The 18,725-nt window shown below is 33.7% G+C and overlaps 3 protein-coding genes and 1 pseudogene across 3 annotated transcripts; 3 read left to right on the top strand and 1 right to left on the bottom strand.

The window, feature by feature from the left end:
* Positions 1-477: 477 nt before the first annotated feature.
* On the top strand, positions 478-5,744 carry LOC145634400 (protein OS-9 homolog). Its single transcript, XM_081685821.1, has 8 exons — positions 478-707; positions 1,889-1,965; positions 3,195-3,398; positions 4,032-4,103; positions 4,745-4,860; positions 4,952-5,018; positions 5,103-5,209; positions 5,462-5,744. The coding sequence occupies exons 1-8, from the start codon at positions 617-619 to the stop codon at positions 5,628-5,630; spliced, it is 903 nt and encodes a 300-aa protein (XP_081541947.1). The 5' UTR covers positions 478-616; the 3' UTR covers positions 5,631-5,744.
* Positions 5,745-7,212: 1,468 nt separating this feature from the next.
* LOC145635722 (uncharacterized) lies at positions 7,213-9,700 on the top strand. The gene is made up of 4 exons (XM_081687055.1): positions 7,213-7,349; positions 7,449-7,581; positions 8,948-9,006; positions 9,091-9,700. The coding sequence occupies exons 1-4, from the start codon at positions 7,225-7,227 to the stop codon at positions 9,434-9,436; spliced, it is 663 nt and encodes a 220-aa protein (XP_081543181.1). The 5' UTR covers positions 7,213-7,224; the 3' UTR covers positions 9,437-9,700.
* A 3,917-nt stretch (positions 9,701-13,617) lies between these two features.
* On the top strand, positions 13,618-14,283 carry LOC145636568 (uncharacterized). The gene is made up of 2 exons (XM_081688147.1): positions 13,618-13,917; positions 14,035-14,283. The coding sequence occupies exons 1-2, from the start codon at positions 13,618-13,620 to the stop codon at positions 14,281-14,283; spliced, it is 549 nt and encodes a 182-aa protein (XP_081544273.1).
* A 3,006-nt stretch (positions 14,284-17,289) lies between these two features.
* Positions 17,290-18,422, bottom strand: LOC145634399 (triphosphate tunnel metalloenzyme 3 pseudogene; annotated as a pseudogene).
* Between the last annotated feature and the right edge of the window lie 303 nt (positions 18,423-18,725).

Here is an 18,725-nt window from a genome sequence, read left to right as displayed (position 1 = left end):
TAAAATTGCCTTTTAGGTCAGTTCAATTAGGGGAGGATCCTTTTGATTTTGCATCTTTTTCCTAATGTCCATTGAAGTTTTTGCAGTTTTTTAGTGAAAGAATGAAATAGAGGAGAGAAAAAGTGAAAAAGAGGAGAGTGAAAATCATATAGAAGAAGAAGATTTTTGAGTTTGAAAATGATGTTATATTTATTGGGTGTGGGTGGGTGTATTGCACTTTCCGTATTTTTTAGTTTTAGGGTTTTTTTTAATTGGGTTGTGTGTAATTAGACTTTTGGGCTACGCTGTTACACCTATTTAAGGTGCACAAGGGTGCACCTTAGACTAATTGTCGAATCCGAATCCCAATTCCAAATCCATCACACTTTGATCCATTCTAAACTAACCCTTAATTTTCTTCTTAAAAAGGATTATTTTGATTGGTCCAAATAAGTGGCAATTTCAAATTCCAATATCATTTTAACTATCACGGGTCTCACACCCGTACCCGTTTGCAAAAATTAACGACCCAACCAACTTCTTTCTTCTTCATCATCATTCTTTCTTTTTCTCTCTCCTACCAGGAACAACTTCAAGAATTAATCCTGGGTTTTTGATTAATTTGATTTTATCAAAGATGAGATTTTCTTGGTTGATTATTGCCCAGATTTTCCTTTTTTTCTTAACCCAGAAAATTTTAGCTGATCAAGTAATCACAGCTCGATTAGGTAAATCATATCATACTAATCCCTTTCTAAAATTTCAGTTTTTTTTTTTTTTTTTTTAATCAAATTGTCTAGTTAATATTGTTCTTGCTCAAATTCTGATATTAATATATAGTTCAAATATAAAGTTATTATGATTCGGTTTTTTCTTCTAAACAGTTGGGTAATTTAGAACCCTAATTGTGAGTGTTTTCTGGGTTTAATTTCTGTTGTTATTTAGTTGATGTGAAAACAAAGATTTGCTTATTCTGTAGCCGGAGCTTCTGGGTCTTATTAGGTTTTAGTTTAAAATCCTTTGAATTTTGAGTAAGTATGAATTTCCATGAGAGGAAATCTGGACTATATTTTGATTTTGAGTTAATGGGTTGATAACTTGATGCTAATCGAAGAGTAGTTTGCTTTTTGTTGGTTGAGATTGTTATGGAAAAATCGATTCGCTTGAGCAAGTTATTTCTATGTGATGGTGACTTGTTTAGTGGTTTTTAAGCTGTTAATCTCTTGGTTGAATGATTGTGACCAATTTGATTGATTCGTGGTAGTGTCGAACATAATCTGATTAAAGATGGTATCCAGAGAATGGGTATTGTTGCATGCCAAAGCTTAATCGAATAGGCGGATCAAGGGTGATCTCCATGTTATCAATAGGTTAAGGTTACTTGCATGATATCCTCACATCTAGTCCCTCTTGACTTAAGAGCTTCCTTTTAGACCTGTGCTACCGGTAATGTAGTATGTTTTGTTATGTGGAACGGGTATGTAATTTACTTCATACTGTTGTTCTTGCTCAGAAATCCATCGCACCATGTACCATATTACACAACCTATGCTGTATTTATGGATTCTGGTTCATACGAGCATTAGCAAATTAGTGGACAGACTGGAAACTACTTTAGATCAAAAGTTATGAATCATATGATATTGATTTTGATGTAGACACCTAAAATGATATAGTTTCACATCCTTACCATATCTTCTTGGAGTTTATAAGGGATAGCCTGGTTTGTTTACTCGATGATCTGCAAACTTTGAAGACCTATGACCTGCTTCATCTGCATTCTAATGTTATTAGCTGCAAATTTAAACATTTTGCTATTTCCTGTTAATTTATTAGTTTTATTGCAGTGACATTCCTGGCCATTTATTTGGAAATGGAAACTTACTCGTGCTTATTGCTCAAAATGCAGGTGGCACAAATTCTGACAGGTCACGTGAACCAAAATACAAGATTGAATTCCACTCCGAAGATGTGCCATATATTCCTGTAAGCTAGCTGATATAAGTGTGTATTTTTTTCTTTGTATCTATCACGAACCTTATATCATCTTTGGGTTGCTTATGATACTGCTGAGCTTTTAGCTATCATTTTGGTTTGGTTCATTCTTTATCTTTCTTGACTAATGGATCAATTAAGTTTCAATATATTCTACATTGAGATTGTTTGCAAGAACTTTTACTCTGAAATTAAAGCTAGGAATTGATTTTATTCCACCTAGCATGTGTTCCATTATTAATGTTGAGGACATAATATCTCCTTGTCTTGTTCTCTAACTTGTGAGAAGCTGAGGTGGTTGTTGGTACGGGAGTGCTAGGTATGTAGCTATTTAGACTTAACCTATAGTTTTCCACAACTCAGTCGTTGGATCTGTAAAGTTCTCTTCTTATTCTGTTATTCATAGATAGTTTTTACCTTTTGTCTTGAAATTAGCTTTTTGCTTTGTTTGGATAGCAAAGAAGGAAGGAAAGGAAGGGGAGGGAAAAAGGAGTAAGGGAAGGGAAGAGAAAGGGAGGGGGCAGTGAGCTCCATTTTCCCTCCAAATCTCTCCGACTTTGGAGAGATTATGCTTATTAAAAAGAGAGGGAAAATAGATCCCTCCCTCTCCTTCCCCCAATTCTTTACCCAAACAAGAGAATTTGCCTCCCTCCCTTTCTCTTCTTTTCTTTTCCTTCCATTTCTTTCTATCCAAACAAAGTGTTAAATTTTCTGAGACTAAAGTTAAGTTATCTTGCTCTCTTCTGCAATCTAGTGCTCTTAAATAAACTTAATGCATCTGATCCAGCTTATGCCTTGATCTCAGACATAGGTTATTCTCATTTTTAAGCCTCTCAGGATTGAAATTGTTTAAGTAGCTACACAGACCATATCTAGAAATAGAAGGATTGGAAGAGAAAAGGGTCAAACAACTCCAATCCGACTGGTAGATGAGTGTTAGATATGGTTCAGCTATATTGGGTAGATTCCTTGATTTGGTAGCACTCAAAACTTCAAAAGCTTGTCTTGATGCCTTACAGTTAGGCCAACCTAGTTTTTCATCCATTCACATTGTCTGAGGTAGGCAAATGGAATAAATTTAATAGCAGCATCCCCTTTATATGTTGGCCAAACACTTCGGCATACACTTTCTCTTCTGTTTTGATTAAATATCATTTTCTGTGGTTGTCTTACTTTTAATCCACATATTGGTGATATTGTTGCTTGACATTGATATACAGGGTGATGACCAGGAATCTGTCTTCATGCCAAATGAAGATGGGAAGAATTATTTGTGCTTCCTACCCAAGATTGATAAACCTAAGAGTGGGAAGCCAGTCAGCCAATATAATACCAGTGGCATGATTATGGAAAGTGAGAAACGAATGAAAGTCAAGACACCAGATGAGCTACTTGAAGTACTGGAGGAGCAGTGTCTTCTCAGGGTCAGTATCAATCCCCTTTTACGTGAATTTTTTTGTTACATTGACTCCTCTCTGTTTTAGATACCTTTATGCTTCATCTTGAATATGAAATCCCTGAGGCTTAATATTCACCTTTATGCCTATATAATCTTGAATGATTGAATCATTTATTGGTAGAGATTAATATAAGAAGTGAGAATTATATGGATTTCAACAATAACTAAAAAACAAATCAACCTGAAGCTGAATATCTGTGTTTGTATTTGTGTTTGCAAAAAATGTTAACAATTAAGAAAAATATATATCATGCATGTCATAACTGGGTTACAGGTAGAAATGTAGGGTCTTAATGGCATGATTGGCATCAATTCAACAGCTGAAATATATATATATATATATATATATATATATATATATATTGTGTGTGTGTGTGTGTGTGTGGGGGGGGGGGGGGGGGGTGTGGGGGTGGTGGGGGGGGGGGGGGGGGGGGGGAGTTCAAGCCTTTGTTCTTGCAGAAAGAATCTTAATTTCCTGCTTCTGCAAAATGACTTGAATAACAGGTTCATGGGTGAGGAGAGGGGGAGGCTGCAAATTTTTAATTTTCCTGTATTATATGCAATTGATAGTAACTTGTTCTTTTCCCTTTTATTGCAGCAAGAGGGTTGGTGGACGTATGAATTCTGCTACAAGAAGAAACTGCGGCAGGTCCATTTGGAAGATGATAAGGTAAATTCATGAGTCTTTTGGTCTGTTGCCCTTTCTACTTATCTTGCTAAAATGCCAACCATGTTACTGATTGAATCCTGGTGTATTACAAGGTGATAGTTTGATCATTTTTTAGTATGATTAATGCTTTAGTTTTTGTTGCATAGCAAATCAAATCTTAAATGAAAAGGCTGAGTTCAATTCCCTTATAGACGACCTCTCATTACTGAAGAAATAAAGCCGGAGTTGGCTTGTTTTCTGATTTATTCATTGGTGGCAATTGCTTTTGATATCCTATTTCTTGATGCAGATGTCTTTGTGTGTGTGTGTGTGGGTGGGGAGAGAGGGGGAGGGGGGGGGGGGGGGAATTAATTTATGTATTTTACGCCTTGCCTTTTCCCCTGCTTTTCTAACTGCCTTAGACTGATGTTGTGCGGTGCCAAATTTCAATTAAATTTTAATTTATATCTTGTAAAATTTTCCAAATCAACCATCTGCTGTTTGCCTTACATCATCAGATGTTTCCCATTTCCTTCCAACACCTTATATGAGAGTATGGGACAACGGAGCCTTTTTTTTAGCGGTCAGTTGGAAAGTTATTCAATATTGCATTCAAATTTTGCATGAAATTATGTGCTCTAACATAAACCATGATGATTCAGATAGCTCAGGAGTTTGTGTTAGGAGAATATGATCCTGAAGCTACAGCTGCTTTTAACCAGAATCTCTCCGACATATCTATATTGAAAGATCCACATTCTAAAGATGCTTCTCAGAGGTATGATAACATTTAATTATATAACTCGATTGATGCAGATATATGTTGTTCCTACTGCTGACATATGCTATTGATGGTGTGAGCTATGCAGGTATCATGCTCATCAATATACCAATGGAACAGTATGTGACCTTACAAATCAGCATCGAGAGACAGAGGTATAAACCTTTTACACTTCACCTGTCAAACTGCTCACACTTTGCCTGTGCTCATTATTAAGTCCTTCCTTGTATTCATCTCAGGTACGATTTGTGTGTTCAGAGGGCAAAGCAATGATTACCTCTATTACAGAGTTATCCACCTGTAAATATGCACTTACAGTTCAATCACCGATGCTTTGTTCACACCCGTGAGTGTCTCTCTCTTGTTCGTGTTCTGTTTTCATTACTAATTATTCATCCCCGTTTGTCTGGAATCATATGTCACATTGTTTCAAGTTATTTTAACAATGTTTTCACCTTTCTAAATAATATGATGATGGAGAGATCTTTTTGCAAAATAATGTTATATTCTTAATGACAAGGGGATGAATCGTTGTGATAAATCATTTGAATTGGAAAAAAAATCTTGCTTGTTACATAACCAAATGTCCTCTTTGCAGTCTTTTCCAAGAAGAGCGGCCAGTTTGGCATTTCATCCATTGCAACTTGCTTTCCAAGGATGCCAAAGATACGAAAGCAGAAGAAGATACTAAGCATGACAATGAAATCAAATTGGTTTTGGATGTCGAATATCCATTTGGCAATGGTGCTGACGATTCTGCTGCATAATTTAATTTTATATACGGAGTATTTATTTTTGTTCAACGTGTAGGAAGGAAAATTGAGCGAAGTAAAAGAAATTATTACTGATAATGCTAAAATGTAGATTATTGTAATTTTGTAGATTGCTCCCTTTCTCCAAATTCCTTAGCTTCTGCCTTCTATTTTTTTTTTTTTCATCCCTCCCCTGCTATTAGATGAGCGTGCTCGTGGCCTCGTGGGGGTGTCAAACTGTCAATGAAGCAGGTTGGGCGTGGATGTAGGTCTTCCATTCCTGCTTGGAGTTTTCATTTTTCATCTCCTCCATCGCATAGGTTTCAACACATTAATTACATATAAGTAAAACTCAATACGCTAATATATTAATACTCCGTAAATTATAATTATAAAATCAATGACATTTTGGCCTAGTGGTAAAGGTCGAGGGTATTTCATATCATATGGCAGGAATTAATCCTCTCTCCTTTTGGTAATGTCCTCAAACCAAAAAAAAAAAAAAATAAATAAATAAATAACAAAGTGAAGTTACTACTTTCGTAGTATCCCTTGATATAATTTTCAAGATATGATATCCTTAGTTTACCTTGTACATATTCCGTAGAACAATATCCTCTGTCCTATCACCTATGTAAGAGTACATAATAATATAATATCCTCCTATTTTGGATATAATCTTTTATAATGGGTAATAAATACGGAGTAGCAGCCAGCAGGGAGTATATTATATTTATACAATGAATTATTATTCATTCTTACACAAAATTTATAATTTGGACTATTTCCATATTATACCTCTTCTGTTACTAATCCCTTAAAAATACGGAGTAAGATACTAGTGAAAATTAATTACTCGTATTACAGTAGATGTTACATGTATCAAATACTCAGTATTAAAACATTAAATTAACTTTAATTGCCTTTGAAGTAAGTAAATACTACGGAGTATTATGGGCGTGTTCGGCACTAGCTTTTGAGTAGCTTTTAATGGTTTGACTTATTCAAACCACCACTTAAAAAAAAATTATGAGTGTTTGGGAATGAGCGGTGGAGGTAAAGTTTAGTGGTTGAAGTAGTTTTTCTGAAAAGTTAATACGGAGTATTATTAACTTTTGTGAAAAGCTAAGTAGCGGTTGAAATTTTCTTCTATTTTTTTAGAATTTTACAGCTAACAACTAGTTTACCAAACACTCATACTTAATTATTTATTTTCACAGCTAACAGCTACTCCGTAGTTGACAGCTAACAGCTAACAACCACTATCACAGCTAACAACTAGCTCTATAGCTACATTTTGCCGAACACGCACTATGAATAGAAATATTTGCATTGGTAATATGCAAATATTTTGATAAAGGGAGTTACTCCGTATTTACTTTAAAACATGTAATGTGAGAATATAGGAAATAATTATTCCGTAAAACGTACAAAGTAATTATTAAAAAAAAAAAAGGTAAAATGTTATACATAATCCTTAAGGCTACCTAGCATTAAATATACTCTTAAAAATCATACTCCGTATATTAGAAATTTAGGACAAAAACACGAGTAAATGAGACTATACGTATAGGTTACAATTAAAAAAGATAAAATACGAATTCTGGTTATGACAAAACGAACCCTAGACCATAGTTGGCCAAACCCCCAATCCCCAACACCCAAACAAACACACACACTTTCTCTCTCTTTCGGTCCTTTGCTCATCCACTGTCCACTTTCTCTCTCCTCTCGGTATCTCCAACTTTCTACTTTTTCTTTTCTTTGTTTTATCTTCTAATTTCAATTTCTTCCTTTAATTTTCTCCTTTTAATTTTCTCCTAAAATTTGCAGGGTTTTGGAAACCATGGAATTAGGGTTTTACAGCTCTCAATTGGGTCAAATTTATGGCTCCTCCAACTTGGAATTTGTCATGTTGGAAACCCTTTTGCTCGCTGGAAATTCTCTTGCTTGCCTTCTTCTTCTGGTATAATTTCTCTTAAAATTCTTGTTAAATTTGTGTATTTTCCTGTCTTAATTCTCTGAATTTTTTCTCTAATTTTGATGCACTATATTTTTGCTAAATCTCTATAAATGTTTGAAATTGGCTGTTTTGATTTGAATACTATTTAGCTTAATTTTGTCAGGGCTTGTAATTTAGTATTCTTTACCTCTTAATTATACTGAACATACATTCCATTTTTTGGTTCAAGAAGAATAATTGCAGTTTGTTCTGGTTAATATGATTTCAATTATGTCACATTTCAGCAAGATTTTGGGATGAACTGGTCTGAAAAAGTTAGCATGTGTTGTGAATTGTGGTTGTTTGTGTAGCTGTATTTGAATCAAATTGCTAGTCGAATGAGCAAACTTTCGGGTTCGTTTTGCATTTCTATGGTTTGTTTCACTATGAGTTGTTTTACTTCTGCAATTTAATGGGCAGTTGTCTTCCTTTGTTAGATTTGGTTGCTATGGAGTATTTCCTTTTATAAGTAGATTACAAATAGGCTTTTGAATTTATGTTTTCGGTTTTTTGGACAGAGAAGTAGATTACAACTAGCTTTTGAATTAATGGTTTCGGATTTTGGGACAGAGAAGTAGATCAACTAGGCTTTCGAATTTATGGACTGAGATGATAGGATATAGATTCTATATTTATTCCAGTTGTTTCTTCTTGGGAAAAAAAAGGGCTTCTTGTTTGCTAGTCTTTATCTTTAAGCATGAGAAAAGCTTCTGACAAAACTCCGGGATTGCCTTCCCAGGGTCGGACTTCTTTTGACAGACACAATTTCTGTATGGAACTGATTGCTAATCTTTAAACTTTTGGGAATCAGATAAGTGACCGAACTTTTGTAGGTTTTGTGTGGATGGCCTGACTAGAGGATGATTGACTGTTCTAGAGTAAGTCTTGTTTGGGGTGTGGAGGGTAAACTTAGTAAGATTATCTGGTAAGCGGCTACACATTCTTTCTTCGGTTGGCCATCATGAGGCTAATAGGATGGATACTGTTTTATCTTGAGAAGTGATGTACTGTAAAAGTCGATTTTCAGACTGTATCAAAACTTGTAAGAGCTACACTATCAAGTGCTCAGCTCTGAATTCACTGTCTTTTTCTTAGATACTCAAGATTTTAATGACTAATGAGTGTAATGGAGGTCTTTGGGGTTAGTTTGTGTATGATAGAAGCCTTGCATTTTTTTTGTCTTCATAGGAAAATGATTTCATCATAAATGATCTGTGACACTTGTGTTTTCTCTAAATTCCATACTCCTTGAAAAGTTTGCTGAACAACAATTTTGATGATGCAAGAATACGATTATACTATGTTAAATTGATGTTACATGAAATTTCAGACTGGAGCTCTCTTGGGGGGTGTTAGCAAGCTGCCTGGTTTGACTGCTATTGAGGACAGGTATATATTCTTGCTTCAGTTTACAAAAATTGTAATTGGTATGCAAAATCCTTAGCGTTTGATTGTTCAACAATGATTGTACAGGTTTCCTATAGAGGAACTCCGAAAAACTGAACAACCTGATCCTGAGAACAAAGATGGTAGTGACACAGAGGATGACGATGAAGAAGATGAAGATGCTGTAGAGGATCAGGATGATGATGATGATGAGGATTTCTCTGGAGGAGAAGCTGGGGGAGATGATGATGATGAGGGTGACCCTGAGGATGATGAGCCAGGAGCTAATGCTAATGGGGAAGGAGGAAGTGATGACGACGACGACGACGATGATGACGGGGATGATGATGATGACGATGCTGAAGATGGTGAGGAGGAAGAGGAAGATGAGGAGGAAGAAGATGACCAGCCCCCTGCAAAGAAGAGGAAGTGAGAATGCGTTTAGGGTTCAGTAGAGTTTTAGATTTGTTTTACTAAAGCTTCCTATGCAGGAGTTCATTAGAGGGTGGAGGGCCTTTAGGACTATGTCTAGTTGGATCAGGTTAGTTATTTCGTATGGTGGTTTACACATTGGTTGACATTCGTAGCTCTATTGTGCACTCATTGTTGTGATAAAAGTTTGCAGAATTGTCGATTATTCTACTATGAATGTTACCTTTATCGAATTATGAAGTACAAGTAGGTCCTTTGCTGGGTAGAGTGGTAGACAATTTCTATTTTATTTTCTTTTCATATGTTTTTGCTTCACAGGAATTTCTGATCATTCCAAGAACCATTAAGGTACGTCTTAATACTAAAACCATCTATGTCAAATTGTCAAGTGATATGGCGATATATCAAGGGAAAAGAAGTCTACTAAAATATTGTTACATCTTTCTGCCACAATTTGGCAATGTTAGTTTGGGCAAGCTATACTGTACTATCTATAAATTTGTGATATTTGGTCATGGCCCATGGGATGGACCAGCTGCAGCTTACAGGACATACAGGTTCATGTGAATGAAGAAAATGTCTGCAGTGTCTTTGAGGGAAATAGGTGGAACTGTGGATGTGAAGATAGCAAGAGTTCCAATTTCGAAATATAGCAGTGTAATTTACTTGTCAAAACTGAAGTATTGGTTTTGACTTTTGAACAAAGTTTGTGATCCGATAATCGATTTTACCCATACTAAAGCAACCCGAACAATTCATTGTATTTTTAGCAATACGATGAGATTATGAAAAGTCAAAAACTAGTCGGCACATTAAACCTTTTAATAAAGAAGTCAAGAGAGTATGCTATTCAATACCCCGTCCCCAATCATCATTGATCAATAGCGGCCTCAAAGTTGAGGCCAATGTCATCTCCGAGAACCAGGAATGAGAGAAAATGAGGATCAAGAGAGGAGCGATGTCCTCCATGAATGCGAGGGAACAATGGCGGAGAAGCTCTAAACAATGTAGCAAATGAGCATCATCATAATGTATTTCTATGCAGATCAAGCAATGATTACTTCTCATTGGCTCTTAATCTCGAGCAGCAAAGGCAAGGAAGAAAATGGCCCCAACTACAATCAGAATGCCCGTCCTGGAAACCATCAACTATGGGAAGAAGCTCTTTCAATGCTCATACTTGCGCTGAATTTATGTGCAAGTATCGTTCGGAGACAAAAGAAAAGATCCATCCATTTCATTGCCATAATGTTTCAGTCGTCCAAGCAAGAAAAGGAGTTATGATTACTATAGTTTTCCTAATGGTTGTAATCCTTATCTGCTATTGGTGCTAGAAGTAATAACGGTGTGAGAAAAGAAAAGAGAAATTATCTCACATCAATTTTAAATGAACTATTTATTTACATCATTTACTTTTAATGTTCATTTATCTTCCATTTATTCAAAAAAAAAAATGTCCATCTTCCATGTCTTCTAATTTTAGAGTTATGGAAGATGAACATTATCAAGCCTTTGTAATATCAACTTTATCAAACATCAATTAATAATTTATCTTCCATAACTCCAAGGAGCAAAAGGGTACATCAAGGAGAATTATCCCTTAGGGACAACCTTAGGCAACTATAAAGGAGCTAAAGGGTACACTAAGGAGTTATCCATTTTGTTTTGAGAGGACGATGACAAATGATGATTGCTGAGTTCATGGAAAAGATATCTGATATTATTGATCTTGTGAAACTATATCACGACTTGTGGGGGTTGCATTGTGTGCAATCTGGAAAGCCAAAAAAAATGTTTTACTACATAATTCAATGGGGATTGGGGAGGTGTGCGAGCCTGAGCCCTCATCTGCATTAGTCAGTGAGTGCTGTCCTAAAATATTTCACACAGTTGCTACTTACTAGGTACTTCAATTCCCTGACCTGATGTCATTACCAGTTTACCACAATGCTGTCGTGAGGCTCTATTATGGATTTGAACATTAAGTGTCAAGTCTGTACAAGTTATGGGACTCCCCTTCATCTTTCATCTGTAGTCGCGGTTCTCCAGCTGGCTGCGTCTTCAAGCTTATCATATTACTTTGCCAGTGGGTAACGGTTGGTTATTAGTCTTGCATATCCCCCCCCCCCCCCCCCCCCCCCCCCCAATTCCTTAAAAGTACAGTTCCAATAAGTTAAAGCTAGTCTGGGTGTAGACTTTACACCTGAAAAGCTGAAATTGACTCATTTGAGTATTTCCGAACTTAAGAGAACTTGTTGGAACTTATTTTAGCTTAATTTCCGGGAATAAGCTATCTAAGATGAAACGTACATCCCCCTAAATGTCCAAGGCCACGTTTGTTCCATCTCTTCAATATATATCTACAAACATGTAAAACCCCCCAAAATACATCATTTGACTAATATACACACTATAAACATCATGGCTTTCAGCATGGCATTTTTCGATTGACATTCCCCATCAATATATGTTCTAATTGTCAAATTCAGACTGCCTTAGGTCGCTAAAAATCTATGGCGCCAAGTTCCTGAGTTCACCTTCACATCACCAAATGTAGTGAGCTAAGGTATCACTCTCAAAACTTACGAGAATAAAATAAGAAAGAGAGACAAATCATTCCATGGCTAAAAACAAGAAACTATTGGTATAAACTATAAAACACTTCCCATTATCATATCTCATAGTACAACTCCACAATCATTCCAGCTTTAATCTCGTTTAAGTTCTTTTATCCAACCTCATACAACTAGTAAAGATGAATAGCATTTTCTTGCAACCCCAAAATTCTTTACACAATCATTAAAGAACACCCAAATTAGCATTATTGTTGTATGGTTACGTAGCAAAAGTATGTAATTCTTATCAAAGAATGATATCCTTAAAAACAAGAAGCTACATCTACAATTTTTTATGCTGTCACATAGAAAATCGTAACTTCACTATTAAATGTGATTGCACGAAACATTTGTTCATTTTTTATATCCTCTTTCATCATTCAGACACTAGCTTCAATTAACATGAAATAAATTATATTAAAATTATTTGATTTTTTTTTAAGGGTGAGGTGTAAGAAAATTCTGATTTATTTACCTTCACGTTGTGGGTAATGTTATCTTTCCAATTAGTTATGTCCGTATTCAAGTTGATTTTTTCATAATTAAATACATGAAGTGGTTGCACATTTGCATAATAAAATAAAATTAATAACACTAAAATAAAAATAAAATCCTTCACTAAAAAAAATTATATTCTAGACATTAAATAAATATTTGGATCATTTACCGCCAAGAAGCACATTTTTGTTTTAGCATTTGTGAAATCCGCAAAGAATTTAATGGTAGGAGTGAATTAAGTATTAACAAGTCAATATTAACGGTATAATTCTTACGCTCTTCAAAAACACCATTATCATGCCATATAATTTGGAAACGAGCTTCAATACATGTACAATAAGAGTAGTACGCGCACGTTCTTGAATAATTACATTCATACAGTTACAAACAAAAATAAAAAAATGGGTACGGATGAACAACCCATAAACTTAATATCTCTAGTATGTTGGGGGAATTTCAGTGTTTAATGAAGATAAGTCTGCCATTTTTTTCCGGAAAATCATTAATTATCTACAAATCTATACCTATGATCTATCTATATTCTATACTAAAGTGAGATTTTTTTCCCTTCTAATAAACTCTACATTTTTTTTTTTGAAAAATCATTATTTTATCTACAAATCTATATATAATTTGCCCTAGAATCCTTTCTTGAGCAGCTCTGAACTTGTCACAATCGGCAAAACTAATTTTGATAAACATTGTTCTCATCGGTATTTCTTCACATGTGACGAAGTGTTTCAAGTTGCAGACATCGATTACCAACGGGATTGATTCCCTAATTGCTCTTTTTAGTGGGGGGATAGGGGAGAAAAGGGTATGCACTGGGTAAAACGGAAGATTATTCAGAGGCCAAAGGGTATGGGAGGCCTAGGTATTAGGTCTATAATCTGCTTAAACGATGCTCTTTTGTTCAAACAGGTGACTTGCATGCATTGTAACCCCCTAGTTGTTAGTGGCTAGGTCCCTATAGCCAATTCACACTTGTTTTCTGTACGGGGAATGCAAGGACAAGTCTCCGTGGTAATGCTTCTTGGGCAGGCGTGGTTTGTTTAATGTGGCGAATAAAATGGTTAAAGGTTATCAATGGAAGATAGGGAATGGTGAGAGGGTGAAGGTTGCAAATATGAGATGGGTGCAAGGCTCGACTCCAGTGTTCAAGTCTAACCAAATTCTTAGGGGGGTTGGTTCGGAGAGAGTGAAAGATTTGATCTCCCACGAAACTAGATCTTGGAATGTGGCAATTATTAGGGACAAGTTTAAATGGAGTACAGCAAAGAAGATATTGGAGATGGAGCTGCCTTCTACTGAGGAGAAGGATGTGCTTTATTGGGGGCACCATGCCTCCGGGATGTACATGTTAAGACAGGTTATGCTTTCTACTGAGTGATTTTTCCTTGCAGCAAGATGATTGTTCTGACTATACCTTTTATAGCCTCATCTGGAAGCTTAATATACCGCAAAATGGAGTTTGTTCTTGTGGAAGCTAGTGATGAATGGCTTGGCGGTTAAGTCAAACTTAGCCCATCAGGGTATAGATATAGAGGATTACTATGACTCTTGTGGTATGGAACAAGAGGATCTTCAACATCTTTTTAGGATGTGTTCTTTTGCGAGGTATGCTTGGCATAATTGCCCTTTGCGTAGTTCCTCTGACATTGATGAATCTACTCCTTTGAGACACTGGATTCAGAATCATATCCTGCTTTTTCATAGCGAGGGTGGAAAGGAGTGAACAAATAGGGACGTTCATTAGGGTTCTTTGGAGTCTCTGGCTAACTAGAAAGGGAAGGGTCTTTAGTAATGAAGGAGGGTACCTTGCGGATCTGTTCAGAAATTACAATATGGCAATGCGGAGCTTATCTGTCTAGCACAGGGTGGATGGCAGTGATGCTCTTAGGGTAAAGGAAACACAGGGTGGATGGCAGTGATGCTCTTAGGGTAAAGGAAACAATGTCAAATGGCGCACCACCTGATTTTGAGAGAGTAAACTTTGGCTGCGAGAGGGAGGATATTAATCATCCAATAGACGCTAGATTAGAGGTGACCATTATGGTGGATGGCTCTTGGAACAAGAGAAGTGGAAATGCAGGCATGGGATGGGCATACTCAGTGGACAATCAAACATATATGGAAGGTGGTGGTAATTATGGAAAAGCACTCTCTTCTCTTCATGCAGAACTTTTGGCTTGTGTAGCTGCTCTAAAGTGGGCAAGAATGAAAGGTCACCAACGAATTGTCTTGTTCACTGACTCACTTGCCATTGTTCAATTAATCCAACATCCAAAAAGGAGGGAAATACGGTTGCTATGGACAATACAAGATTTGTTACAGGAAGGAGGGTTGTTTATCACATGCATCATCTGGAAAGTTGGCCGAGACCAAGTTGCTAAAGCACATGACATTGCTAATAGATGTAGGGTAGATTTAATTAGTTTTACTACTTAGTGTTGTTCTTTAGTTTGTTGTCAAAAAAAAAAAAAAAAAAAAAAAAAAAAAAAATAATAATAATAATAATAATAATAATAATAATAATAATAATAATAATAATAATAATAATAATAATAATAATAATAATAATAATAATAATAATAATAATAATAATAATAATAATAATAATAATAATAATAATAATAATAATAATAATAATAATAATAATAATAATAATAATAATAATAATAATAATAATAATAATAATAATAATAATAATAATAATAATAATAATAATAATAATAATAATAATAATAATAATAATAATAATAATAATAATAATAATAATAATAATAATAATAATAATAATAATAATAATAATAATAATAATAATAATAATAATAATAATAATAATAATAATAATAATAATAATAATAATAATAATAATAATAATAATAATAATAATAATAATAATAATAATAATAATAATAATAATAATAATAATAATAATAATAATAATAATAATAATAATAATAATAATAATAATAATAATAATAATAATAATAATAATAATAATAATAATAATAATAATAATAATAATAATAATAATAATAATAATAATAATAATAATAATAATAATAATAATAATAATAATAATAATAATAATAATAATAATAATAATAATAATAATAATAATAATAATAATAATAATAATAATAATAATAATAATAATAATAATAATAATAATAATAATAATAATAATAATAATAATAATAATAATAATAATAATAATAATAATAATAATAATAATAATAATAATAATAATAATAATAATAATAATAATAATAATAATAATAATAATAATAATAATAATAATAATAATAATAATAATAATAATAATAATAATAATAATAATAATAATAATAATAATAATAATAATAATAATAATAATAATAATAATAATAATAATAATAATAATAATAATAATAATAATAATAATAATAATAATAATAATAATAATAATAATAATAATAATAATAATAATAATAATAATAATAATAATAATAATAATAATAATAATAATAATAATAATAATAATAATAATAATAATAATAATAATAATAATAATAATAATAATAATAATAATAATAATAATAATAATAATAATAATAATAATAATAATAATAATAATAATAATAATAATAATAATAATAATAATAATAATAATAATAATAATAATAATAATAATAATAATAATAATAATAATAATAATAATAATAATAATAATAATAATAATAATAATAATAATAATAATAATAATAATAATAATAATAATAATAATAAATTCTATATGTAATTTGTCTATTATTCCTATTCTAAAGGGAAATCTTTCAATTATTAATTTGTACTCATTTTCAATTATTAATTAATACCCTAAAGTTGGGAGTGATGGGGAATAATCCAAAGTACGGATTATTTTTGGCGGACGAGACAAAGTTCATATTAATGAAGGTAATTTTTCCTAATTTTAAAGGATCACTTAAAAAGTGAACGAGGAGGGATGTCACACTACTCACGTAAGGCTGGTTATTTGGAACTATTTTAAGTCTACTAATTATTAATAAATCTATAAAATTCTAAGAGACTAAGAATGAGTTTGTTTTAGCTATGGTGTGTCATATATATACGAAGTTATGTTGCATTGGTCGTGAAGAGTTGTAAAGGCAATTCAGGCCAATCTTTAACCCATTAGCCACTAATATTTCTACCAAAAAAAGACCTAGTCTTTGTTGCTAACTTGCTATTCCCTAAACTCATCTTTCCAATCCTAGATTGAAGAAAAAAAAGGCTAATATATGAACACTTTACTCTATGGCTACCAAAACATAATCAGAATTGTATCTACCAATAGACAAAGCAATCTCTCAGCAAGCACACAACATCACAAAAAATTGTATAATAATCGTTAGAACGTGATAGCATTCTTGTGCATCCAAGGCATACAATCATGCCTCAACAGCATCTAGCAACAATAATACACCATCAATCCCAATAATTAAGCATTGAAAAAGATTCCACTCAACTTAAACTGCCCTTCCAAGATCTAAATTGTGATAGCACGAAATATTTGTACATTTTTTATATCGTCTTTCATCATTCAGACACTACTATTTCTAAAGGCATAAATGTAATGAAGAGCATAGCCTCTAGCAGCCGATAAGATGAGGTTCATCACATGTAAAGAACTAGAAGAATCAACCAAATTACCAAGCACTTAACAATTATCAATTATCATTTGTGAAAACACAGCTGAACAATCATCAAACAATGTAATCAACATACCATTAGACTAAAGCAAATACAATACATAAGCGGTTCAAGTTCAATTCATGAAATATCTCAATCATATAATTAATGTCAAAGTAGAATTACACTTAACAAAAGACCATATCATAAAGCCAAGCATACAAATAGCATTAAACAAAGTATCAGCAGGGCAATGAAATCCAACACCACTCACAATGGAAGTTCCCCGGATCGAAAAATGGCGAATTTCGACATCTTAGAGCAAGAATAAGGAATCCCATTATCCTTCAAGAGCTTTTCAATCATCTCCTTAGCTTTATCAGGCTCAGAACTCTCACATTCAATCTCATACAAAGTCCCAAAATCAAACAGTGTCTCATCCAACTCTAATGTCAACCCTTTCCATTCATAAACCCCTCTTACATTCTTAAATCCTCCTAAACAAACATACCCAGATTCATCCTTAACCCCAAATTCCTCCTTCACCCTCTTCAAAACCCTAGAATCCGACAACCCAATTAGATTCGGGTTAGCCCAAATCTCCCGACCCACAAACGGATCAACATCTTCCTCATCTTCCTCAACTCTACTAACCCCATTAACAAGAATAGCTTTCGCTTTAAGACTCGAAACGCAGCGTTCTGCTGTTTGGGGATCTTCACCATAAAACCTCAATCGAAGAACAGCACGAAGCGCAGAGAGCTCGGAATTGGCGCCGTCGAAGAAGACGTTGTGCTGAAAGTGGGTTTGCCGGAGAAACGGCGAAAGGACGGAGGAGAGAGATTGGTGTGCGGCGGAATGAGGGAGTCTGAGCTTGACTTCGACCTCCATTGTTAAGGGGACGAGAGGCCGATTCGTTGGGGTTTGGAGGAAGATCGATCGAAGTGTTGCAGAAGAGTGGTGGTGGTGGTGGTGGTGGTTGCGGCGGCGGAGGAGGTGTTGTCGGAGGTGGAAGAAGGCGTGGTGAAGCGTGATTGGAGTTGTTGGAGTTCTTCTTTGTCTTCTAATTTTACTTCGATTTTTGTTGGTTTTCTTCTCAGCATTCTTCTCTCTCTTTTTCTTCTGAAAATGATTTTGTTTTCTGGGTTTGATTTTGTGTTTGTAAACCATGAATCAAATCTAACCGAAAGGCACGCAAGAAGAAGCGTCAATTCGGGTTGGATCACAATATAGTTCGGTTTGGGTTGGGTTGCGTTTAATTAGATTCGGGTTGGGTTATTTTGGAAATTTTTATGGGTGAATAAATTATTTATGGTTTGGGTCGTAATATATAAACCGTCATGATTTTTTTTTTTTTCTTTTTTAAAAGGAGAAAGATTCTATTGGATTAGAATCTCTCATAACTTCATAATAAAAAGATTATATGGATTAGAAACTCACGTAACTTCATAATAGCTGTAAGTAAACTAGTGTTAGTTATATATGAGACGGATGGTGTAT

This window comes from Chenopodium album, chromosome 6, assembly GCF_948465745.1.
Source record: "Chenopodium album chromosome 6, dcCheAlbu1.1, whole genome shotgun sequence".
In the NCBI taxonomy this organism is placed as follows: Eukaryota; Viridiplantae; Streptophyta; class Magnoliopsida; order Caryophyllales; family Amaranthaceae; genus Chenopodium; species Chenopodium album.
Note: the sequence above shows the minus strand (reverse complement) of the source record. Positions and strands in the feature narration are given on the sequence as shown.

Bases quoted from the DNA above. Each gene is read 5' to 3' on its own strand.
- LOC145634400 (XM_081685821.1), top strand. From the start codon at position 617: ATGAGATTTTCTTGGTTGATTATTGCCCAGATTTTCCTTTTTTTCTTA. The intron at 3,399-4,031 runs GTCAGTATCAAT...CTTTTATTGCAG, and splicing joins AGGAGCAGTGTCTTCTCAGG to CAAGAGGGTTGGTGGACGTA. The intron at 4,861-4,951 runs GTATGATAACAT...TGAGCTATGCAG, and splicing joins TCTAAAGATGCTTCTCAGAG to GTATCATGCTCATCAATATA.
- LOC145635722 (XM_081687055.1), top strand. From the start codon at position 7,225: ATGACAAAACGAACCCTAGACCATAGTTGGCCAAACCCCCAATCCCCA. The intron at 7,582-8,947 runs GTATAATTTCTC...ATGAAATTTCAG, and splicing joins TTGCTTGCCTTCTTCTTCTG to ACTGGAGCTCTCTTGGGGGG. The intron at 9,007-9,090 runs GTATATATTCTT...ATGATTGTACAG, and splicing joins TTGACTGCTATTGAGGACAG to GTTTCCTATAGAGGAACTCC.
- LOC145636568 (XM_081688147.1), top strand. From the start codon at position 13,618: ATGGTTAAAGGTTATCAATGGAAGATAGGGAATGGTGAGAGGGTGAAG. The intron at 13,918-14,034 runs GTTATGCTTTCT...TTCTTGTGGAAG, and splicing joins GGATGTACATGTTAAGACAG to CTAGTGATGAATGGCTTGGC.